Source organism: Physcomitrium patens, chromosome 7, assembly GCF_059467195.1.
Source record: "Physcomitrium patens ecotype Gransden chromosome 7, ASM5946719v1, whole genome shotgun sequence".
NCBI classification, from domain to species: domain Eukaryota; kingdom Viridiplantae; phylum Streptophyta; class Bryopsida; order Funariales; family Funariaceae; genus Physcomitrium; species Physcomitrium patens.
The window spans coordinates 3640987-3666666 of record NC_143416.1 but is presented as its reverse complement, the minus strand read 5'-3'; the positions used below and the strand labels follow the sequence as shown (position 1 = coordinate 3666666).

The window sequence follows — 25680 nt, the reverse complement described above, 5'->3', positions numbered from 1 at the left end:
TTTGTTTTTATATTGAATTTTTAAAAATATATATTTTTACCAACTTAAAATGATAGTGTGCTTTAAAAGCATAATAAATCTCTTTAATCTTTAAAATAAAAAGTGGATTAAGTTACCAATACTATATTCTTTGCTTTTAAATAAAACTTGTTATCTTGATGTAGGTTAAATCAACTATTTTGATTTTTTGTCTTATAGTAAATACATGTCTATTTTTTTAACATATGCTTGTTTTTACATATAAGTAAAGAATTTTTTTTATACATCTTAATTAGGAGATGTTTAAAATTTATTAGATTTCATTAATAAAACTAAAAATGATTGCCCTTGACATTGAAGATTGCTTCTACCATGCAAACGTTTTCCAAGTATTTTTTATAAAACTCTTGCTTTGCTCTCCTTTGGCAAGCTAGTCAAGACATCTATATTTCAACATGCTAAATTTCTTAGTACAATAGACACTATTTTTTCAAAAGATTGAAATGGTAGTTAGAAGTGAAGTATGATTAAAAATATATTTTCAATAATGACTATTTGAAAATAAGCTAAGAGGGAATTGCCAAATGCTAACCTTGCAACCATTGCCATAACTCATTTGATCTAAATTCTTCATAGTGGACTTTTTACAAAAGAAATATCAAATAAGTGGATGCATATAAATACTTTAGTGTATAATAGTAGTCATTCCACATCGAATCATACATTTTTGTTTAGTATAAAAATATGACTAAGTTTATTTAATTATATTTGCTAAATTATTATTTTTTGCACATCCAACATATTAACCTATGGTATGGCTTTAATGACAAAAATAATTCTTAGCAACTCATATGTTACTATACACAAACTTAAATGATTTTATTAACAAACATTAACTTATTTTTAAAATTATATGTTATAATTATCAACATGCTAATAGTAAAAAAATAAATGAAAATATAATATATATATTTATATATTGACAAAAAGAATTGCTCAATAAATATATATATATATTGCATAAGTTGTGCTTATTGTAAGAGAGTAAAAACTTAGTTGACATCCATCAAACCATGTATTAATGGTACAATAAATAAAAAATAAAATAAAATATTCATTACATATGTTATTTGATTATTTTCGAATTGTAATAGAATGAACTAAATATGTTTTTGATAATAATGTTTAATAATATTTAATTATACTTTTTATTTTTTAATATAACAAAATTTAAAAGAACTTTATTCTTTGTTTCTAAAAACAAATATAATAATCTACCATTTAACTTAACAAATTTGCTTATTGATTCATGAATTAAATTTGCCACATAACTTGGCATTAGTATATAGCTATTTCAAGTAAGTGTAAACTAAGGGATTGACTTTATTGACAAAAAGAGTTCAATTTAATTGAAAATCCTACTAGAGCTGGTCTTTATTAAGGTTATTTCAAGTAAGTGTAAACTAAGGGATTGACTTTATTAACAAAAAGAGTTCAATTTAATTGAAAATCCTACTAGAGCTGGTTTTTATTAAGGTTATGCACAAGTTCAAGTTTGAAGGGCAAAAGTTGGATAACTCTATTGGCTTGGCATTCTTCATAAATTATGTCTTATTGGTTTATTGTAAATGAGAGAGAGAGAGAGAGAGAGAGAGAGAGAGAGAAAGGAAAAAAAAAAAACAAAAACAAAACAAAACAAAAGAGAGGGCCAAAGACCTACCGCTTTCAAAAGATTGTATCCTCAAAAGATGTATCCAATACATTTGACACCATGTTGTGATATTAATCAAACCGATGATATAAAACCTTCCATTAGGAACCTTTAATCGTAAGCCATCCAGTTGGCCGCGATAGCGGATGCCATCACACTTCCGCCCCTCAATTGTCCATACAACCACTCAAAAACTTGCCTTTCCCTTTCTACATCTTGTGTTGCTCAGATCATTGATTGATCATAGAATGAATTTGGAACAAACTACCCTAACAACGCAACGGACTTTTCAATTGCAACGTTGCCATTACTGAGTGTACTCATCTCACCTAACAAAATTAGTCTTCAAAGTCAAAACGAAGGAACTGCTACAAACCTACTTAGGAGCTCCAGTGCAAACCCTCTTGTGAGTGTACCACGCAGAAGTCCTACCAGAGTAGACTTTGCCACATCCTATTGGGCATACAGCCATTTCATCAGGTTTTTTCTCTTTCTTAGCCTTAGCAGAGCTTCCTTGCTTTACCCGTCCTCCTACTTTGCCAACATCAGTTACAGGCTTCGAAGTAACGATCGGGCTAGGAGCAACCACTGCACGATAAATACTCCAACCATAAGCGAAATTCTGACACCGCGAAGAGAGACAGAGAAAAAGCAAAAGACTTGAGCAACACAAAGACTGTGCTTTACAAAAGCAAAGACATTGCAGCTAACCATGAAATTCCAGCTTCAGTCGCTCTCGCATAACAAAATTTTGGCATCAAATTTATTAGAAGGGGTGATACCTTCGTGAAGGGGCGTTGCGGGAGTAGTGGGTGAAAATCCTCTCATTCTAACCGTCCATTTTTGAGGTTTAGCATCTTTCCTCGACTTTTTCCCCGGAACAGAACTTGGATCCACAACATAAAGCATCTCATCCTGTAATACCCGCTGAACGGCCCTATCGGACAGTTCCTCCATGCGTTTTGCTTTCAACTTCTCACTGGTCTTTGCTGACTTGGACAAGATCTTAATAGGTAATTCGTCCCCAGAGACAAAATCGAAGATATCAGTAGGCACGGGCTGTGACTTGTCTGGGTGTTTCAACATTTTAGGAGTTTCAAAGTTGGCATCTGCATCAGCCAATCAATTGTTCTTCAGAAAGAACCTAGTTATATCCTTCACATACTTGACTATATATTAACAGGAGCTCAACCAAAGAAGAATTAGAGGTTAGAACCGTGCAACGTCTTTACAAACCCACTTCGCCAAATGCCTGTTATTAGGCCTTGAGTTGCCATCTCTACATAAGCCCTCTATTTCTTCCTCTGACGTCATATTCCACAAATAAACAATTTGATGTCCACCAAAACCAAATCAACGACATAAATCATGATAGTTTAGATTCAATGGCACTAAACATGACATCCACTGATAAACTTGTGAGGAAATGGACGTCCATTTCCTTACGAGGCTGAAACTATCCATTCTTAATGTAAAGCACCTCCTCACCTTGCGATTGAAAAACAAAATCTTCTCTATCACTTGCTTCGGTGGACCCAGCAAGTAAAGCAGAATTCAGATGTACATCGTCTTTAACTTCCCCACGCACTGCGTCGTCAGATACCACCTTCTTTTTATTATTACTTGTGTTACCAACCTCTATTTCTCCACCTTTCAACCTGCTTTGTGCTACATCTTCACCTTCACCTACTTCAATTTCATTAACCTCTGCAGCAGAAGAATCATGGAGATCTGTCTTTTCTTCATCTAGCTTCAAGCTTGAGGCTTCCTGCTGTTTCCAAAGCTCTCTATTTGCTTTCTCCAATTTGAAGTAAAGTTCTTCAGTTTCTCTAGCGCTTCGTTCTACAGAATTCTCAGGCAATATATTAAGCTCTTTGCCATCCAACACTTTTGCCAGAAACTTTTTTTTCTTAGACTTCCTCTCTCCAGTCTCTACTTTCTTTCTCTTCTTCGTTCCACTAATTTCAAGCCCAAGCATTCCAGAAGTTCCTTCAACGCCCCCTTCGAAGTACTCTATCTTTACATCTCTTTGCTTACGTTTTCTGTCGGTCTTCTCCGGTGAAATCAAGCTTTCATCATTATCGTCATGAAAGTCCACATCTAATTTGCCAGAAGGCCCAACGGTTGCATCCTTGCCTTCTAGCTTCTTCTCTCTCTCGTCTTCCGAGATATGATCTGTGTTGTTTACAACCATAAATTGCGAACCTTCATAATCTCCCTCTACTCTATTCTTCTGCACGCAGTATCAGACAAAATTTAATTTAAGCATATTCTTGAAAAATACCCGTCAGAAATACGAAACATGTTAATATCGTTAAACATGAGATTTATCTAATAAATGAGCGAACTCTCTCCCTATCCCTCTCTCACTATCACACAGAAGAATGGTTTTTAACTACAAAGATACATAGAAAATGTGATTTTATCAAAAATAAATTGGAAAGTAAGAATTTATTTAAATAATACCTTCTCACTGGATTTCCTTGCAGAAGGTTGTTTTGTGGCGACAGCATTTAAATCATTCAGGAACGTTCTTCTCTGAACTTCAACAGGTGCTAAGAGGCTAGAATTTCCCGCTGACTCTAATCTTCCTTCTGTAGTATACGGGTCATTCAGAAGTGTTCCTTTTGAAATATCGAGAGTTGGCAGAGGGGTGGCATCGTTTTGTTTCAATGGGTCCTTTCGTTTTAAACGTAGATCTTTAGGTCCATTTGATTTGGAGGGATCTCTTCCAGAAGATTGCCCTGCTGTTGCTGCTGATCTCAATGCTCCCTGGGCACTGCCTAAGATCGTTCCAATAGGTACAGGCTTTGGAACCTTGAATAGCGTAGTGCCCAATTTCACTGCTGAAGTTTGAGATGCCTGTGCGATATCTATCGCTTGGTACTTTTCCAAGCCTACAACACTCATTGATTCATTTCTAGCACTGTCCTGTGTGTTTAACGCCAAATCAAGCAGACTATCAGGAGCATTAGCAGGAGATTCTATGCCATGACCGCTCAAATTATCTTGCGATAGAGACTCTATCGGCATGCTCCGCTTCCGTTGACTAAGAGTGATGCCCATAATTTCGTCCAAACCACCTTGGCTCTCAATAAACTGTGCAAACCTTCAGAATCAAAAGATGTTACAGTAAGGATCTATTACGATGACTCAAAGGCAAAGATGTTGGTGTGCCAAAGAACCCTGACATAATACAAAGTCATGTCCACCCATTGATCATGTGGATAATGGAATCAATTAAAAGTCCCAACGAAAATGAAGTTTGGTAAGAGATAGCAAAAGCCTCACTTGGCTTCAATTTCTGCAGCTACTCCAGAAGCCCGACGTTTAAAGTTGTGGCTTACGCCATTGTTTCTGATTCCTGGAACTGCGACAATTGAAGTGGTCACTAAGAAATATAGACTTTGATTTTGAATGCGCTTAGTTTTAAGCACCAGAAGGAATGACTACAACTACTTACAACTTGTTTAACTGACCTTGGCACTAATGACCACAGCCTAATCCTATACAAGGTGAAGATACAATACTGTCAAGCAGACATATAATAGACAAATTCTTAGAAAATTACCCGTCGGAGCAGGTGTCCTCATTATCAGAGGTGTAGACTTTTTAACCCCAGCGGTGGGCGAGTCTCCGCTCTCATCACTGGATTCTTCTGATGTCTCAACTCTTTTGTGGGCAATGCTAGCGTTACCTACTTTTCGCTTCTTCAACTCATCCGTCCCTTCAACTGGATCGGTGTCAGACTCATCCTCACTATCATCTGTTGTACTACCCGATGAGGCCATACGAACCTGCAGCACATGAAGAATGGAATAGGTCATAGTTTAAAGAAATCAGTTTCACATACGTACATGCAAGGTCCTGTAAATAATTAAGGTTACAAGAACGACACAAAGTTGCGGAGACTACGCTGTAAGTGTGAATTAGAAGTGTGAGGGAATTGCAGATCTTCAAAGCGAACAGGGAAAAGTTTTCTCAACAACAGAAGATTCTGCAATACATCTCATTATGCAAACCTTATCTAACTAAACGTGAATTACGTGAAAAGAAGCTTCAGAATGTAGGAGCAACCTGCGCTGGAGCGACTTGAAACGACTGATCTTGAGAAAAGAACTCAACAGAGTCATTCTTCATATTCACTCCTCCGTCTTCCACCTTTTTAGAAGATATATCGGCATGTCTTTCGCGGCTATTCACTCTGCTTGGTGTATGATTCATGTGTCCGCCTGCCGACACCAGGTTTTTATGTCTGTTCTCAATTTCTTGGTCTCTCGTTTCCGTTTCATCAGCGAATCTAGGTTCACTCTCCGCAGATCTCTCGTAGCAAGCACTTCTGAGGTGTGCGACTTTGTCAGGCTTCCTAAATTCTAACTCGTCGACGTGCCTGGGCTCCCTCTCTGCAGAGCTCTCTTCAGTAGTACTCGAAGAATGAGCAACATCTCCACGCGTGGCTATGACCTGTTGACTGACGGCATCGAAGTTGCTGGCTATTCCCCTGACCCGACGAAGCCAGGAACCTGATACCTCTGAGCCTAAATTAATTCCCTCAGATTCTTGCTTAGCGTGCTTCGTGCTCTGAGAACTTTGGCCCGGGCTACCACAAGATTTTGTGTTGACTGTCTCTAATCCTTTTCCCTCCACATCTCCGGAACACTCAAAGCTGTGAGCCTGTGAAGGCGCGCCCCGGCCTGGCCCTGTCCCTGAGAAAGGTCTGTGTTTACCAAAAACCAAGCTAATTACAAAATCATCACGTAAGGCAAATGAATTTTCACAATTCAAATGGTTGGAAGCTAAACCTCACGAGCACAACTGCTAGATTCGAAAGTGAACCAAAGGTGCCGCAATCGTGGGACTAGAATCTACAAGGAAGTTGGTTAATAAGTGAGAATTGCTACTAGTTCTTGATGATGAATCCTCATAACTTAACAGCCATCACAGTAAAAGCGTCCAAAGTGTAATATCAATCCACAAGTGATGAACAAGGGAAGATATAACAAGAAATATAATACTTGAGAAGGAATACAATGTGGTAGCAATGTCCTCGATTTGGACGCAGACCAACAGAGTGATTAAAGGTGCCACATGATCATTAGTCAGGTTTTGCTGACTAACGATCATTAGACAGGTTTTCCAAAAATGCGTGCTTTTAGAAAACGCTACACCAGAGCAAAAACCTATATATATATATATATATGCACCAAAAAAAAAAAAAAAAAAAAAAAGAAGAAGAAGAAGAAGAAGAAGAAGAAAGAAAGAAAGAAAGAAAGAAGATATAAAACCAAAGACTGGAAGAAAATGGTAGAGTCCAATGGTAGACCCTGCTATTTCTATGGAAGTAACCAACTTCTCCTCAAGACTCAACCCTCCAATGAAAGATTAACAGCACGATTGAAACATGCACGGAGACGCAGAGCTTACTTTGATAAATTGGGAGTCTCCTGGCTTTCTAAAGAGTTGACTTTTGCAACCTGTCTCTGGGCCAAGACCTCTATACCAGCTTGATACGAGGTGCTAGTCTCAACATCGTTGGTATCACCAAACAAATTTACCTTTCGTGAAAGCACCTTATCATCGATGTGTGCCGTTCCAATGGCTATGGGGCCAGTCTGAATCATACCTTCTCCAGATGCCTCTTTCGCCACTTCAGCCTCTCTTCCTGATGTTCTATTTCCCAACATCTCTTCTTTCGAGATATTCAATACAGATGGCCTAGCTAAATCTTCGTATCCCATCTGGCTACTAGCATCGCATGCCACAGCTGCAGTGGCAGTGCTGCCTTTCTTCCTCAATCGACTATTTTTCTTTACCTTTATATTATCAACGACATTCGCTTCCTCGTAATTGTCTACGTGGTGGGACTGGTTAGGACTTGGAGGAGTTGCAGCCAATTGAACTCCAGTAGCTGCAAGCGCCGGGTTTCCATCGCCTGCCACATACAGGCACTTCTCCAGTTCATGTTGTCCATAAGATTCTTTCTGATCAGGATTTAAGCTGGTACTCACTTCGAGGGTGACCTCGTCTTTCCTCCGCTTCTTCTTTTTCTTCTTCGATTGCTCCCCCTTCTTCTTATTCAACTTTGGGCCCACATTTAAGGGCACGCCGGACTCTTCAGGCAACTCACAAGATTTCTCTTTCCTACCAACTTCGAGGTTGTTAATATCACTTCCTTCCACTCCAAAACCATTATCAAGATCGATGCCTACTCTATCTTGCTCCAGCTGCCGCTTTTTCTTTTTCTTCCTTTTGCCCAGTTCTGGAGGTACATCAGATTCTCCGGGTAATGTGTCTGGTTTCTGTTCACCCCCAGCTTCCAGGCCGTCAGTGTAAGAACCTTCCACTACTGAAACAATTCCGACGTTAGTCTCTCGCTGTCTCGACTCTAGCTTCTTCTCCTTCTTCTTTTTCCCCCGAGCTAAAGGTACGCCAGAGTCTTCCAACAAAGCATCTGATTTCTGCTCTACGTCAATTACCAGACCGCGAACACCATTGCCTTCTACTCCTGAACCAGCGACAGTATCATTGTCTTCTATCTTTCTATTCCCCTTCTCATCACTGCTTGTCCTGGTCGTCATCAAGGGTTTAATGTGCGAGTCTGCAGATGCTGATAAGTCCTTCTGATCGTTGAAAACCGCTTCTTCGTCATCAGGCTTAAGCTCAAATGAATTGTCCTCTACTAATGTCTTTCCATCAAGTGCCGGATCGGCGAGCCTTCGCAATTTGGAAGGTCTTTCATTAATTTCCGCCGAAGAATCCCTTTTCCTGACCCCTTTCAAATCAGATGCTAAGGATGTCCCTAAATTGATTTTGTCCGAATCGTCATCGTTACACACAGCTGTATTGGGTCTCTCCGCCGACTTCCCATCATCTCCTCCAACTGCACTCCTTAAAAGGTCAACTGCCAATCCATTAACTCTACTGGGATGTCGATCCAGAGGATCCTGAGAGTCTAAGTGACAAATCTCATCCCCAGTTAAATCTTCTTCCTTCTGCAGCTTTGGGACTATCAACTCGTTCCACGGCTCCTCAGCTACCTGACGACCGGGTTCACCAACCAAAACACGAGAGTCGAGCGGATGTACCAACCCAGAAACATTGATAGGTGCTTGTACCGCCCTATTTTCAAATGGCTGCGGTTCTAGCAACGGAACCTTCTTTGGTGTTAAGCTTGTTTTGAAACTAAGAGATGACTGCTTGAAAAACATTTGACCGCTGCTTGACGCAGGATCATGCTTCTCGACCTCCGCAAACACCTTGCCTTCATACCTATCATACACTTGTCCAATACGAAGAAAATCGGCTAGGTGATACCCATGCCCTCCACCAGGCACCTATGACAGCGGAGGAGCATTTCATCCCACTGTCAGTAAGGCTAAATCCCATAGATACGTCTCCAATATAACGAAACATACAAGTTCACCTCCTTCGCGAAGAGATTGACTACGACAATGAACATGCACATTTTTGTACAACAGTCAAATTGGACTGTTTCATACCGCAAGTTTCCCAATGTCGACATCGCCATTGTCAGGGTAGCAGTGTCTGTGTGTGACTTTTACCAATTCTGTAGATGTACCCAATAACCACAAAAATTAAGACACATCAACTTGGCCCCCAAAGAGTACATCATCAACATTACACACCAAGATTTCGTGTGGAGCAAAACCTTTAACACATCAGCTAGTTGCCTCCAATTGCTTCATACCATTTAAAACGAAGTGTACGCGACAAATCCACAAATTACAACGCAGAACCACCAGAATCGTTACAGTCTCCTACACAGACTGCTCCGCACAAGGAAAACACTTTACCTCGCAGCTCGGCGATAGTTGAGGTGCGGGGAAGAGACACAATGAAATGGGTGTCTACGTCCGTGTCAACGAAAATACGCACCAATTGATCAAAATCAATCGCGTCCTTCACACCTGACTCCATAATTCACTTCGTAATCTACGAGTGGTTTTCCGCCTCATCAGTTATCAGAAGAATCCTTAAACCCTAAATTCTTAACCCGAAAACTTTCATCACACCCAGAGCCTCCACGTACACCGCTGACGATAACACCCTCCTGAAGCACCTCAATGCCTCAGTGACACCGCGAGAAAGTACAATCGAATCTAACCCGACAATAACCTAAGAGAATCGCCAATTCTCAATCCCGCAGGCAGGCAGAGCTCGTGAATACATGCGCACACACACTCTCTCTCTCTCTCTCTCTCTCTCTCTCTCACTCTCTCTACGATGGAAGCATCAATTCCATAAAGACGGTGCCTCTTCAATCGGTTCCGCACCACTCGCCACCGTCACGTAGCGGTGGCCCAGGAAATTAAACAGCAATGGCTCCGCAATCAGGTCGTGTGCAAGTCCACACACAAGACCCAGTGACTGCAAAGCCCTAAATTTGCACCAAGAGGCAGTAATGACAGCGTCAGGGAACACTGGCCCACTTCAGACGCCGCAATTCCGTCTGCACCAACGACCGTCGAAGCGGGAGGTCGACCAAGCATATTCAAACTCTGCCGCCTCCGCAGCCCGATGCCCATTTCAACGTCTGTGACAGTATGGTAAATTTCTTATTCGGCTTAGAATGCAAGATTTTGTTCCCTCACAGAAATTCTGCGGCGACTACGACGATCGTTTCAGCCTTGCATAGCTTCTATGAAAGTTCCCCTCGTTGAGCATGATTCGTTTGAAACATATGAATATCTTCAAACAAAAAACATCGTTCGAAGATGTGCAAAAATTCTCGAAATTGATATTGGTTGCACTCAAGTTGATGTTGGCACGTGATGAAATGACTGTGTGTAGACTAAGTGAAATTTTATGACAATAATTGGCTGTTTAACTGTTATATACTACTGAGGCACTGTTTTTATATTTTTTGGGTATCAAAGAAGGTAAAATAAAAACAAAGTGCTCCTCACGATAATAGAAACTCAGACAGCTACAAAAAAGCATTCGACAAAGTAAGAGTCCCCATGCATCCTAAACTTTCATTAATCTTACTTTTCTGATAAATCGAGAAATAAACAAATGTTCCAGAACACTTCAGATGTGCAAAAAATAGGCGTGCTGTATGAATTCAGAGGCCCATAACATCATGATGAATTCAATGCGAGAATTTGTATCATAAAATCGCATAAAACATCTGTGTGGCATTTTGCATCCAGAAGTTCATATGTCGATGATGGTGATCCATCTTGAAAATTGAATTTCACTTAACAAAGTACACTTCACTGAGACCAGATCATCACACTTTGGAATAATCCCAAGGCATATAATCACGGATCTCATCCTTGGAGAATATATCATCTTAAATACTGAACCACGACATGCAAAGCCTCTATCTGTTATCACCTTGACCAATGCAGTAAGCACAACACTATGTACACGCTGCTAGCGCTCAAGGCCACCTTAAAGGATACACCTGCAGGCCTGTTTCTCCGAGTCATTCTCCAACCTAAACACTCCTGAATTAGCAGAAACCTCATGCTCTCTGAAGTTGGGTTCAATAGCAGTACCTTCACCTACTTGAAAGTCAAAACTCCAGGAAGAATACTGAACAAGTTTGTGAAAGCTCTGACAATCAATGTACAGAGAATGTACTAGCAATGCGACTGGAGTAAATACGAAAAGCAGTTCTAAGAAGATGAACCCGCACAAGATCCTATCATCCTTGCCAAGTCGTACAACGGATGAGTTTCCGGGGACGAAACCTGATACAACCACTTGTGGCACACCTGTAGCACATCTATTGCTCATATGCAGCACATGATAACTCCATCATGCAAGATAACGGTACAGTTTTCGGTCCATACGATCTCTTTCCAAGAATTCCCTCTCAATCAAGGATTCAATCCGCTTCTTGATCACAGCAGGATTAGGCATAAACCGGGCTTGGAGCTGCTTGGTCACTTCGCTAATAATGTTATTGTGGTCCAGAAGACGTCTTGATTTCATGATTCTCACAATAGCGGCTTCAATTTGAGGCTTCCTGTCTTCCTCAACTTTTTGTCGTGTCTCCTGCTTCTCAGGTTCACTCTCCTTCTGAGCCACAACAGTACTGATCTTTACTTTGTAAAACTTGCTGGAGAACTTGTCATTAAATACAAAAGTGTCGTCCTCGCTAATGTCTTTGCTCATTGGTTCCTTCCTCAACACATTCTTTCCCTTCACGCATGCCAGCGATTGCAGACTTCTTTTCAGGTCCGGTGCTGGTATATCAGTCGCTTGCTCGATCTCCCGATACGACAGACGGTCAGCTTGATTGAAAAGACACAGAATGCACATTTGATACGTAGATACATTCAGCTCATGTTTATTTCCGTCCCCGAATGTGGCTTTCAAATCCGCAGTACCCATATTTGTTTGCCATGTCAAACGCCGACCTGTGTGAGTTGACAAATAGTACATCTTAAATTTATCGCACATTGCAAGAATCTCCGTTGGCATGTTACACCGGGCACCTGACTGAGTTGGCCATGAACCCGTGGTCAGCACTTGCACAGTAAGAGTCGGCCCCTCATTCCCTTCTGCACCAGCCCCTGTTGCATTAAATCCCTGCATGGTATCCCTAGATGTCTTCATGTCTGTGAACATCCCCTCCAATTTCGACGTGAACTGATATCCACATTCAGTCTTCAACTTCACAATAAGACTGCGCTCTGCATCATCAGATACCGTCCTGCCAGACAACAGCCTCTTTGCCAAGTGCTGCTTGTAGTACTTTTCAAAGACATCTTTCTCTTGCAGATACCGGAACAACATCATAACCTTGTCCAAAACCAACTCCACGTCCTCTTCGCTTGCACCTTTCAGTCCCTTCCTCAGTTTATCATCTACAAACAAGGAAATGAACTCTGGAGATCGAATGTTCAAGTTGATGAAATATTCGAAAGAGGAATTGAGAGCATTCTGGAACATCTTGTCGTTGTGGAAAGACTGCTGAATAATTCTGTCGTACTTGTCTTTCTCATCAAGTAGGCGTTGAACAAACTCTACTGGATCCTTCAACCTTTCGGGATCCATAACGAGCTGTCTTCCCGTCTCACGTAGGTGAGCTGTCATGAGTTCCCTCATGGTTTGCAAACCCGTGGAAATTCGACGGAACAGATTGTACATCCTACCAAGATCATCATACTTATCGTCGATCAGCATAGAAATCAGACCCGAATTCTCCATTTCCACCAAGAGCCTCATACGGTTCCCAATGACCTCTCTCTCCACCACTTGTGTTATCTTTGGCTCACTTTTGGAATCAAGGTAATGCGCCACTCTTTCAATTTCCTCATTCAGCCGCTTCTCGGCTTTCCGCAGATAATCAGGGCAGTCACTGGTCTCAATGAGCTGCTGAGACTCCAGCCTGTAAAAGTCAGATGCTGCATCCAAAAATGGCCTTTCGAAATCTTCTTGATACACATTGGTTCCTAGCTCGACAAGCATCTTCGTAATGTTCCGCATGAGTCCCCGATTGATGACTTCCCCTGTCCGCTCTCTGCGCACAAGGTCTAAAAGCGTGTTCAACAGCCGATCCCGTATCTGTGGTGACCTCACAATGTGATCACGCCACAAATTCAGACCGAGCTCATGTACAGGAGTCTTGTTAAAATTGTTCACAAATGTCCTGTCCATGTACATCAATATATCCCGGATCATCTGAAGCGATTTATTGTGCTCACGCCATTTCACATCCAACTCTTCCAAAAACAAACCCCCTTGTGCTCCCTCGATTATTTTTGCTATCTCCCGCAAATGCTGCGTCATTGTTTGAACAACTCCTGAATAGAGTTTCTCTCCGTATTTGTGAAGCACCATGTTGTACGCGTTCCTAAACATGGCGATTCACCAAAGCATGATCAACATTTACTAAATTAGTTTAACATAGAATATTTAATAGTAGAACTAGGTCCTAACAGATGATTATCCAATAGTTAATAAATTCAAGAACAAAATACGAAACAGCTGCAATAAAATCCCCCCCTTACAGTTCCGCAGTCCATGAACTCCTAGAGATGGTCAATGGAAGCCATTTGACATCAAGTATTGAAAGTGCACACGCTTTCTATAACCCTTACAGGCTGTTGAAGATATCGGCTAATACAAAGAAAAGCTCTCACCTGTACAGCTCTTCAAAGCTGAGGCCGCTAGCATTGTGATTATAGATCTCATGAATAGCATCCTCCAGTATCTTCCAGGTCTTTTCTGCATATTTAGGGTCCATCTCCACCTTATGCTTGAAGGGCTCTATCTTGAAGTTTTTCTTCTTAGCCGGATTCATCTTGTCCGACTCTGGAAAACAACCAATACCAGACATCTATAAGCACGCTATTTCAAGCTGTTGGCAACACGAGGAGACAACTAGCGAGTAATGTACTGCGACAAGGTTGGTAAAAGATTGTACGGATGACCAATGGAGAATATCATAGCCAGGTGGACTTTTGTGGTAAAGATCTCTAACAAAGAAAAACAAAAAACTTGGATTTTCACCAAAGGAAATGACGCAAACCAAAGTGACCAAGAAGCTAATAGTCCCAAGTCGTACCCTAGCATACCATTATCATTAGATTACGGCGAGGGATTTCATTCGCGGTTTGAAAGTAAATGCAGACTCTAAGATTGAAGCTTTCTCAATTGCATCCCTCGGCCAACAATTCACAGCACCAAGCTGCCAATTCTAACGTATTGCAAGTCCGAATAAAGAAATCTAGCAACAACAGAAATATTCATTCTCCACTTTAAAATCACATCGGCTATACAGCTGAACTCCTGCCGACTCAAAATCATGAGAGCAGGAGAGAGGGAGAAGGGAAAAAAAAAAAATACCTTGTGAAACCGCCTCAAGATGTATGTACTATCCCAACGCTGTAACACCGTCACACCTGCACAAAGACTGAAATCGAAAAGGTTTACGCCCCAAAGAGCACTTCCATGCAAATATAAAGAATGATTCCATGCAATTTACCAGAAAGGTTACTTCTCCTAAACATGCACCAAAAGAAAGAGGGAGGGCCCAAAAAGACAACAATGGGGCCGCGGGCAACACGGGAGGAGAGCGAGCAACGCAGTCCAAGAGCCCAATTATGTCACACCAAATTTGAAATGAGAATCCGGCACATTTCTCACCATACGAAACGACCAAATTCTTCCAACACCCAGTAAAACGAAACCCACCTCACAGCTTGCGACGGTGTGGCACCGCGAAACAATGAGTCCCCGTGCAACCCTCAGGAACAACAACCCGCCTTCGCTCTCCCCATCGTAAGCCTCGCATTGAGGTCATTCACCGGATCATCACGTCGTCACAACCCCACTTGCCCCAGAGCCTCACTCCGCCATCTCCATTCCCCCCAAACGAACTCCACCACCCCAACCCAAGGTCAGCAATGCCAACACCAACACCACACCTCACCTCACTCCACCGCTACAAACCTCGGAAATCCACTCCCTGAGATGACACAAAACGGGAGATGGCAAACGAAACGCAGAGTGTTCTTTCCCGCTATCAGTGCTCGGATTGGGATGGGGATGCTCGCAGTCCGTATAATTTGTGCCCCTCCATCTCTCCCTCCCCCCCACCCTACGTGAAGATGTTGGTCGACGAACAAACTGCGATGCACGCAGGGCAGCGAGCAGAAGAGCGACCGGGACGAGGTGGAAACGTTGAGTTCTAGGGTTTTGGAAACACAGGGATAGATAGATGGATAGATAGATACATAGGAGAAGAAAGATATTATGTAAATAAATGCATAAATAGGGCTAGGTTATTAGATAACTAGGCGTGAAGGCTTGAAAACCAACGCCATTAAGCTTCAATAAAGAAAACACTGTCGCAATACCCACCTCGTCCACCTGTGCTTTGCCACTCCCCCACGTTCTCTTCGTTGCAATTCCATGGCTTTCCTGAGTTGTGTTGTTGGGCTCGTTTGCTATATTAGCTCCCCTGCTTCCCAGTTCAAGGTGAGATGTATTCCTCTTCCTCACTGTTAACACCAAAGTCCCTTTCGGTCTCATTGTGAATTGTGGTGTTATTGGTGAGTGAAGTTTTGCTTGACATGATGTTTATAGACACATGAAGAAAGGTTTGGGGTGTTGAGATTTTTTGGGAGGGAAAAGAAGAGGGGAGAATTTTGTTGAGATTAAGAGTGTAATTTAGTGATTAAAAGCATGTATTTAGTCATGTGGAATTTTTTGTTGGGAAATTGTAAAAAAGGATAATATTAAGATAAAAATGTCATTAAGAAATAATGATTGCTGTTTTTATCTACAAATACTATCCTTTATGATCCTTTAAATTTTCAAATTTTTTTTGATGATGTAATGAATTCCAAATTTAGAATAAAACTAAATTATTACGTTTATTTATTTTATTAGTGATAAAATACATAGCTTTATTATCACATAAATACCAGTGTATTAATTGGGTGTGTACTATCAAGATAATAAATATAAAGATCAACTAAAAGAAGTGGGATTAAAGCATGTTCTATCAATAATTTTCTCACATTTAAAAATGAAATTTTTATTTATGAATACGGACCTAATATCTATTTACACAATAAGTGCAAAAACAGATCTTTATATGAATCCCTGTAGTACTAAACATATTGATGAGATTCCCAAATATAATAATTTTAGTATATTATTGAGAAATATTTTTTTTTTAGAAACCAAAAAAACTGACTATTTTATTGCAAAAAAGACAAAAACAAAAACAATTGAGCAAAAAAGCATATTCTTGTTTAATAAAAAGAAGCAATTTATTAATTTTAATGCTATGTAAAGATTTTGTTAATGTCAAGGAAAACTTTTTATATTAAACACTATTAGATATCATAACGCTCAAATAGGATATAAACTAAAAACAACAATACTCACAACTCATTGTAGATAAATGTTTCAATTAATATCTTTTTACTTTTTAAAAATCTTATAACTGTAGCTTCAATACTTCAAATTGTGCATGAAATCCTTTATTTTCTTTTCTCTCAATATTAATATTATATACAAATTACTTTGGAAAGTCTTGTTACATTGTCTCGTAATTCAAACAAAACAATACTGTATCTCACAAAAATAAATAAATCATATCTTGTATACTGGTTTTCAATCACAATAAAATAATAAAAAATAACTCAATATATGCACATTGAGTGTGCCTTTTGTATCACTTCTCAGCTCTTTATTCCATCACTATATCTTGATGCATGTTATTAAGCATGTATTCAGAAGATTAAGTTTCCATGTTTCTTAAATTTATTTTATATCGATTGTTTCTATCATTACATGTAGATACTAATGTAGCGTGCTCCTGTTTACTGGATGTTGGCCTCATTCAAAGTAATAAACAAAATCATCTCTTTCTTTTACTGTTTTATCAGTGCTTCAAATGACGTTAGAAAATCTAAAAAATCCTACTTTCACTAAGGCACATTTTGTTAAGTATGCTCAGATAGGTATGCATATATATATATATATATAAAACACAAGTGTGTTTAGTGTATATGTGTCATTTTATCTTAACAACATATAAAAAGAAGTCAACTTTTTTAAAAGTAAACTAAAGTGAATTATATATATGAACATGGTAAAATTGATCGACATAAGTAATTATATTTACAACAAGTTAAAAATCCATTAGAATTTTGAGGTGAGATATTATGTTATAGAGAATCAAATGGACTTAGGTACAGATTCAATGATCCCTTTCACATTAACTACTGATAAAATAAAAACTGTATGATCATTGTCATAACCGGATAAAAATGACACCTCTGCAACTTAACAAAAAGATATTTTATAGGGTCGAAAAAGTTAGAGTTTCAAACTATTGGGTACAAATTGTAATTGGGCATAACAGTTTGTATTTGAGGATAATTTTCCCACCATTATCCGATATTCCAACTTAATCACACAATAAAGTGGCCGTCTCTCGACCCCTCGAAAATTACCATTAGACATAGTGTTAACTTCAGTTTTCAACCATGTTAAAATCAACCCATTTTAATTATTCATTTATTGCAATTTTTAGCTTGGTAGACAATTTTTTCACACGTTTGCTCTGATCAACGCTACATTGAATCCACATATGTTCCCACTCTTCGGAGATTAAGTTTTCGTTTGAAATTTAGGATTCGAACTGAAATTTGGCAACCTGGGATTAATCTAAAATGGTTTTCCATGCAGTGATTCGAATACTTTCATCATACGTGGTAGGAAATAAGAAGTGCCAACTAGAAGAATATGAGGTACTCGCTGAACTTGGTAAACTTGCGAAAAGCATACTGATGAGAGGCAGGCACTTGTGGGATAGCAGAAGGCACAAGTGTACCATTTATTGGACAGATGATATACCTCATTGTTTACTCTTCCTGTGAATTCCATCGACCTAACCATATAACATTTCCTGTTTGTAAACCAAGCGGAAGAGCAGATCATTTCAGTGTGTTCACCCAGGAGTCCAAGTGCGGGGATGATGTCCCCCCCTCCGAAGGGGTAGTTCACCTGGTTAATTGGCTACCAGCTATTTAACAAGTCTATGAAGAGACATTACTTGCCCAGAGATCTGTGAAGCAGAAATGAATCCTGGCAGCGGCCGGCGGACGCCATGCACGAGGCTCAGTACAATACTAAAAAGAGTAAGAGCTCCAGCTTGGTGAGCTGTTCCCAAAGAAACCGGCACATACATCAATAACGTTGAGATTCCAAGAGTCACCTGTTGAAAGAAAATCACAATAACACTGTAAGCAACTATTATCGCGGATAGAGTTCACACAAAAATATATCCGAGGAAGAGAAGGCACGGGACTTGTACATGTTAGTTGCTTCGAATAAAGCGGTAGAGAAATAAGAGGGACTATGACGTACTTGAAGGGCAGCCATTCCAAAGGTGGCATTCAACAGAGTACGAACGCGCGGATCCACTGGCAACTTGCGAGTAACCGCCCACATTCCCACAATGCTGAATAACGTTGAGGTGGCCAATATACGATGATCCAGCTGAAGCCCCGGAGAAAGTCCAACCCAATCACTATTAATAAAACAGGTACAACCTGTACCTACAGCACCAACATAGACTTCGGAACAATCCTTTAACATCGAAGCTAATCTATGAAATAAGACCATACGAACCTGAACCGTAGCTGTGTTCTCAAAAAAGTTGCGGAAAAAGGGTTTCATGTCCATTAAGCCTTCGGGTATCCAAGTATCGCCCATCTTCGGAAACGTGTTGTATGCATGTCCCTGCAGCAACATTCAGATACTACGCTAAGATGGATGCGTACGATGCGACAAACAGGCCAAAACACGAACTGAGCAAAGACCAATCACGGACATACGCAGAGATGCGATTGCCGCATCCGACTGACTGAAATTGAACAGCAGAGACAGTGCTCCTGATTAGAAATCAATGATTTAACATGCCAGTGTTTCAGATCCAGTGTAGGGCAGCAGCTAGGATAAGGGATCGCAAAGGAGATCTTACTGCATCATTTCCAGCTACAAAAGCTCCTGAAACAGCGGTAATGCCGACAAGCGCAGCCACAGGAACTGCTAACCGCCTTACCCTCATGGCAGCCCTTGCAGCTTCCCCAGAAGCAGTGGAATGAGGGGTTACCACTGAAAGGGCAGTCCAAAACAGGCCTGAATAAATGGCAAAAGCTGATGTGAGGTGGGCAGCAAGCCTGTAGGGGCTAACTCTAGGCTGTATGTACTCTGTCTCTGGCTCCTGCAAATACAAATATTACTGTTAAAACAGTAGAAGCACATCTGCCACCCTCAATACCGTTCCGAGTTGCAAGAACGATTATGAAAGTCTTTGTTGTAAGCTTGGTACCGAACTTGTTAAAACATTCAGGAACGCAAGTCGTTGATAAACGGCAGACAAGAAACGACAGTCATTGTAGACCGTGCATTAAACGAAGTCTGAGAGGTTGAGGCGAGGTTCTAGAACGTTGTGTATCTTGACTTTGCGTGCTCTTTAGATGCTAAAATCCAAAGATAACATGAATGAACGAATCAATAAATAGAATACCTCAAGCCCACTCTGAACCATCCACCATCCAACAAAGCCTTGAGCAGCTCCCATGGTCATCAAGGTACAAAGTCTCAGCCCTAGGCGCTGTGATATGTAACCTCGGAGAACGAAGTAGGCAAAAGGGCCAGCAAAAACGATGCCCAAAGCCCGACCCCACATTCGATGCGCATATTCCATCCAGAAGATGAATTTGAACTCATTAAGACTCATCCCCTTATTTACCCTGCATCATGACCAACATTTGGCAACATTCACGAGGAGAAGCTGCAGAATGTAAAGATCCAACCCAATTCGCAATTTAAGTCAAGAACGAGAAGTAAGATCCATGACGTAAAAGCTCATGTTGTTGCCGTCATATGATGGCCTTCCTCGCTATCTAAGAACACTCACCTCTTATACTCAGGGGATGATTGATACTTCAAAAATTCCATCTGCCATTGTTCTTCAGTTAGAGGAGGTAAGCTTCCCACAAACTTCCAATCTGTCATCGAGAGTCCAGATCGAGTGAGACGTGTCATTCCTCCTAGTACTACCATGCTAAATACCCATCCAGTGCAACCAAAAAGCCATGTTCCAACTGTTTTTTGATTGGAAATCCCTCCTTTCACAAGAGGGGCCATCTCCTTAATTGATCCAGCCTCTACTGACATAGTTGACATCCGGCAGCTGCGACTGGCAGATTGAGCCTAAAAAACAAGGAGTTCATAGTAAGCGCAGTTCAACTTCTCTGTCAACGAGAAAAGCAATGCGCATTGTTTATTCTAAAAACCCCAAGAAGATTGAACTAACTATGCCCAGGTAAACGTCAACTGAGCAGAAACCATTATAGAAAAGTTCAATAAAACTGACTTTTCAACTGAACACACTGATTGAGCTTTCTTCACATTCCTACTGGCCTAATCTCGATTACTCAATTGATGATAAAAACACAAAACACAGCATAAGCTCGCTCATACCATACTAATCTAGAAGACATCCAGATAATGACAGTATTTAACAAATATGGTGTAGATATAAATTTCCTTTAAAAATGATATTTATTCGAGGACAATGGTGTCGAAAATCCCTCTGGAACGAATGGCTAACTCTACTATTCTGTTTACTTGAAGGTGCAGCTGAAAATGATTGTCCAGTCCAACCAATACTAAGCAATGCAGGACTTCTTGAACTTCGATGGATGTCTAATTAGACCCTCCAACTAATGCATACCTGTTTCCAAAATGCAGTTTTTAAAAGCCGATACCTGCAAATAGCTCCTGGAAGCTGCGACTCCACTATCTGTTCACAGCGGAAGTGGGGTGAGGAGCAGTAAGAAAACATGAAGAACACCAGCATTCTAAAAACAAACGCTTCGGAACAAGCGCCTTAGTGTGACTGGAAAGTAAACCCTACTTGAAATTGTCAAAACTCAACACACTTGGAGAAGAACAAATAGAGAAAGTATTTGGTGATAGCTTAAACCTCTTCTCATTACCCGAACCATGAAGCTGCGATTGGAAACACAGACAAAATCTTTCGCAAAAAGCTACTATACTCTCAAAGTAGATCCAACAACGGTCATACCTTCCGAGAGAGGGGCGATGAGGCGAATGATCGCACACCTGTCCCTCCCACGTCCCTACCCAACAGCCCCTTCCGCCATTGCTGAGCGCACCACGGAAAACCTTCGATAATTTCCAAAATCCCACTCTCTCTTGCATGAAGCTTCGTCTGAAAAGAAACAGGCTGCTGGCGACCTGCCGATGCCAGAGCACGGGCCAGCACCCGAACCCCCTGCATGATAACCCACCTTCAAATTCTACCAAAACCCCTCAAGAGGCGTGAGATTCTCGCCTGTAGTTCGCATCGAAACTTGCGAACGCCTCAATCGATTCAATCCCACCAACATCCAGAATCGAAATGGCGCCCGATCGCGCCACTTCAGCTCCACAAACCTAGAGTCTTCTCAAGAAACCATGGGCGCAGAGGTTTCAGTCTTTCACTACGTGGAGACAGACTGATTCACACCCTAATTACTTGATAATGCCTGAGTTAACCCTAAAAGTTGAATCAACCCCTAAACTTAGGACGTGTGCTACGGTGAGCTGGGACCGTTTGCCTCGTGGACGCACGAGACCCTCTTCCTTACTGCAAAATACACCGACCTCCGATTTTGTATTCTAAATCGAGTAGTGGCATGAAGTGTGAACGCGTCTAACGACGGTTGTCAGGTCCCGCCGTGCAACGTCGCCGCGAACGTAGGTTCGCGTTGGGAAAGGCCAATGCAGTGGGGGTGTGAGGATACGAGAGGGAGCTTTGGAAGCCACGAGCAGCATTGAGAAGCGAAGCCCAAGAGAGATGGAAGCCTTCGTAAATTCCCTGGCGTAGTTTTTGTTCCTGTGAGTGCAGCATCATTCTACCCTGGCGATGCTCCCACCTCGACACCAGCCATGATTTTCGAGAGCCACCGCGTGTTTGTGAAGTCGGGTGTGACGAGTGAGGTCACGGAAGAGATTTTGCAACGCCGTTTCTCCAATTACGGGAACTACACTGATGTGTATGTATCCCGTGTTATGCCCCCGCAGGTGCCCTAAGGGTTTGCACATGTTTCGTTTGACTGCGAAGAAGCCATGCAACGTACGGTAAAAATTTGCTTATTGATCCTTGACCGTAAGCGCTCTTCCATCGATTAAGATGTATTTGAACGCACGAAAGTGACAGATGAAAACGTGAAGTTCTAAAATGAATGAGTAATGGTTCTTTCCAGATTCGAGCAACGTCCAGCGTGATTCATCGGCAAAACAGAGTGCGACTTTTTATTCGAGTCATGCGTGAGTTATAAATTGGTCACAAACGTTGCAGAAGCTAATTGTGAAGATATCTGCAACTGACTTCCTTTTAGCGAGAACCGCGAGGTTGAAACTGTCGTTTACATACCTCAATCATCATAGAACTAATCTATAAGCTGCATCAAAACTCCGCAAGGAGAAAAATGATTCACATCACTTTCACTACTTTGAATCACGTATTCAGGATCGTAATCTAAATATATCAGTTTAAAAGATTTCAAACGTAGTCTCTAAGTGAGCTCCGCACCATCATGCAGCAATATTTGTCGGTGAGCATATGCAAGACAGTTACATAGTATGATTCTGCACTCTTTTCTTGGTCTTCTCGAAGACAAATCAGCCAAGCTCAATCATATCCCATTATTTGACTGTGGGACATCACAAGAATATTGCATTTTTCTCTTCTTGAGCAAATCACCCTTCCCAAAATTTCGTGAACCCAAGATGATTTCGTCTTTGAATTGAATTTCGTGTTGATAAACCTTAGCTTGAAAGAAAATTTGCGTTGCGATGTTGGCAGTTGGAGCTGGAGTCCCACGAAATAGAAGGAACGCATTTTTCTGTGAGCATGACGGAGCCTCGACCATCAGAACGAGGACTATGACACCGCGATCACGACAATCATATGCAGCAGCAGTGGCAGCAGCAAGGGTACTATCAACCATGCGTTCCATGGAGGCTCGGCCTGGGTACGTGTTTTTCAACGCACGCTCCCTCTTCTCTGGCTGCGCCCCAAAGATCTAATCCCCAAGCCGAGGCCCAAATAGATCCTCCCATCATTCCCAAAGCACCGCATTACAACACAGAATCAGAGCCTTACGGATGAATGGCTTGACCCTCTGTGCTCGGAGGTCAAGAAAATGCAGCAATGCAGTGAAATGCTTGTCGTGTCTTTGATGGAGGGATCCCAGATAAATAACAGTAAAATATAAAAATTCACAAAAATCTAATTAGCATCAGGAAGTTCAGAGTGGAGAGATTTTGTAAGATAGGTCATGTGTTAAGGAATGAAACGGGTTTAGTATTTTGATAACAAAAATCACACAGAACCTACTTATCATGTAATCGTTCATTTTATCAACTTTATCAACAATGTTACAATATTATATATATATATATATATATATAGACTAAAAAAAACTATTTAATAAGCTAAATGATTGTCAGAGTTATTTTACTACTAAACCATTTGTTGTTATTAAAGTATTTCACAATACCCAACATTACGTGTAGATTTTTTATTTTCACAACAAACAAAGACATCCACAATGCATGTGGTTTAAGAAAGAGTGACATAAAGCTCACTATGAGAAAATACATAGTCATGAAGGTGCACTCCAAATATCATAATTGCTCTTATGCAATGACAATCAATTGCAATGACAATGTCATTGCAAAAGCCAATTGAATCAAGAAGTAACATTGCATAAGCATGAAAGGATATCTATTTCCTTATAATGTAGTTGTAATTTGCAGTATATTTATTCTCTCAATCATATGAATCTTGCCAATGACCTAAGCAACAATCGGCATGCATCTCAAATGGACAAAGATAATATGTGTACCATTGCAAAATCTTGCTTATCTATTAAGATTATGCAATAGTATTATTAGAACACTCACTTTTAATACCATTCTATGAGGTGGCATATTAGCCAAGATAAGGGTGTTGACAAACTTTACTTCATATATAATAACTTGGTCATCTTCATGTGCAACAATGTTTGTAGGCAAAAACATGTATTATTTCAAAGCAATGCAATTGGCAATGATTATATTAATATGATTAACATCAACATTTGTAGTTATAAAAATATTATAATTATCTATATAATTGATCATATGAAAATATGCAATTAAGTCTAAAAAAACATGATCTATCAAAGTTTTTAGATTTTTGCATTGTATGATTGTAAGACAAAAACCAACTTTTGTATCTTTTTTTTTTTTTTTTTTTTTTTTTTGTTATAATAAATTGCAAGCTCAATACTATTATTAATGCCCAAGATATACCTTGTTAATAATTAAGAAGCAAGATTTAGATTAAATTATATATTTTTACTTAATTTAAGAAAAAAATTAATTGCCAAAATCTTAATTGATTCAAAGAGGCTACAACAATAGAAGCCCACATGACTCAAGGTATAATTGAATGGTATTAACCAAAATCTCCACCAAATAAAACTATCTTATTGCCAAAGACTATGTTGGAGATTTGCATAATATCCTATAAACTTCAATCCACAACTTTGACATAATGGTAATATTGTGCATGTGATTTGTCCAAAATAACGAGTTTTTATTTGTAAATAACATTCATGATATCACTTGTATGTGTGAAATTACACTTTAATTTGCAATTAATGTCAATGAGAATTTTGAAGATAAAATGTGATATTTGTCTATCATTTAATAGAAGGGCCACAATGCTTCAAGATGCAAATATAATTACAACTTCACCATTCACACAAAGAAAGGCAAAGAGTACATTGTACAAAAATATTTTTTTCAAACCACTAAGACCATAAAGAAAGAAAATTTGCATCTTCAACAAAATTTGTTATGGCGATAAATGCTTATATTTCTTTAGTATTAAAACTTGACACATCTCTATTGAGCAATGCTTGCATATGTTTGCAATTATAAAATTACTTTGCTTGTAAATGTGGATTTCAATGGCTATCTATTACAATTTTTGGTATAAGCATGCTTAAGAAATTACACAAATTTTATCAAGTAAGAGCAATTTTTTGTTCAATAAAAAGAAATATATCATTCATAGCAACTTTAACTATGCCACCTTCTATAAATTGATGGTGTTATGTATTATGCAAAATTTTATAAGCATATTGCTCTTATAATACCTCAAGATGTAAAGGTTACAAAATATATATTTATTACAAAAATTATTCATAAGTTGGAAGGATGTTGTGCAATATATGCTTCATATAAATATGTATTTTATTTTGCATCATCTTATAATAGTTTTAAAATAATACATGCATTGTAAAAATTTGAGTAAATAATTTTATTACTACTACAAAAATATTCAAAATATGTTAAACTTAATACAATAGTAAGTAACAAGCAAATAAAAAAGTATTTATTAGATATAATTGATACAAAAT

General features: G+C 39.8%; 3 protein-coding genes and 1 long non-coding RNA gene across 5 annotated transcripts; 1 reads left to right on the top strand and 3 right to left on the bottom strand.

The window, feature by feature from the left end:
- Nucleotides 1-1753: 1753 nt before the first annotated feature.
- LOC112284939 (uncharacterized) lies at nucleotides 1754-10159 on the bottom strand. The gene is made up of 10 exons (XM_024525336.3): nucleotides 9505-10159; nucleotides 9190-9257; nucleotides 7115-9024; nucleotides 5768-6407; nucleotides 5262-5487; nucleotides 4982-5060; nucleotides 4157-4799; nucleotides 3179-3923; nucleotides 2473-2799; nucleotides 1754-2278 (listed from the first exon to the last, which is right to left on the bottom strand). Exons 1-10 carry the CDS (start codon nucleotides 9626-9628, stop codon nucleotides 2067-2069), a joined length of 4974 nt encoding a protein of 1657 aa, XP_024381104.1. The 5' UTR covers nucleotides 9629-10159; the 3' UTR covers nucleotides 1754-2066.
- Nucleotides 10160-10866: 707 nt separating this feature from the next.
- On the bottom strand, nucleotides 10867-15608 carry LOC112284940 (cullin-3A). Its single transcript, XM_024525337.3, has 4 exons — nucleotides 14864-15608; nucleotides 14516-14582; nucleotides 13810-13981; nucleotides 10867-13520 (listed from the first exon to the last, which is right to left on the bottom strand). Exons 3-4 carry the CDS (start codon nucleotides 13968-13970, stop codon nucleotides 11477-11479), a joined length of 2205 nt encoding a protein of 734 aa, XP_024381105.1. The 5' UTR covers nucleotides 13971-13981; nucleotides 14516-14582; nucleotides 14864-15608; the 3' UTR covers nucleotides 10867-11476.
- A 2391-nt stretch (nucleotides 15609-17999) lies between these two features.
- LOC112285177 (heme A synthase COX15) lies at nucleotides 18000-22225 on the bottom strand. Its single transcript, XM_024525802.3, has 8 exons — nucleotides 21288-22225; nucleotides 20934-21002; nucleotides 20115-20410; nucleotides 19722-19947; nucleotides 19173-19415; nucleotides 18821-18931; nucleotides 18557-18688; nucleotides 18000-18404 (listed from the first exon to the last, which is right to left on the bottom strand). The coding sequence occupies exons 1-8, from the start codon at nucleotides 21501-21503 to the stop codon at nucleotides 18213-18215; spliced, it is 1485 nt and encodes a 494-aa protein (XP_024381570.1). The 5' UTR covers nucleotides 21504-22225; the 3' UTR covers nucleotides 18000-18212.
- Nucleotides 22204-24329, top strand: LOC141045615 (uncharacterized). 2 transcript variants are annotated; one of them, XR_012217907.2, is made up of 3 exons: nucleotides 22204-22345; nucleotides 22471-23241; nucleotides 23786-24329. It is a non-coding gene; the product is annotated as an uncharacterized LOC141045615 (long non-coding RNA). The 2 variants fall into 2 exon arrangements; XR_012217905.2 differs by lacking the exon at nucleotides 23786-24329 and having other exon boundaries at nucleotides 22471-23662.
- Nucleotides 24330-25680: the final 1351 nt, after the last annotated feature.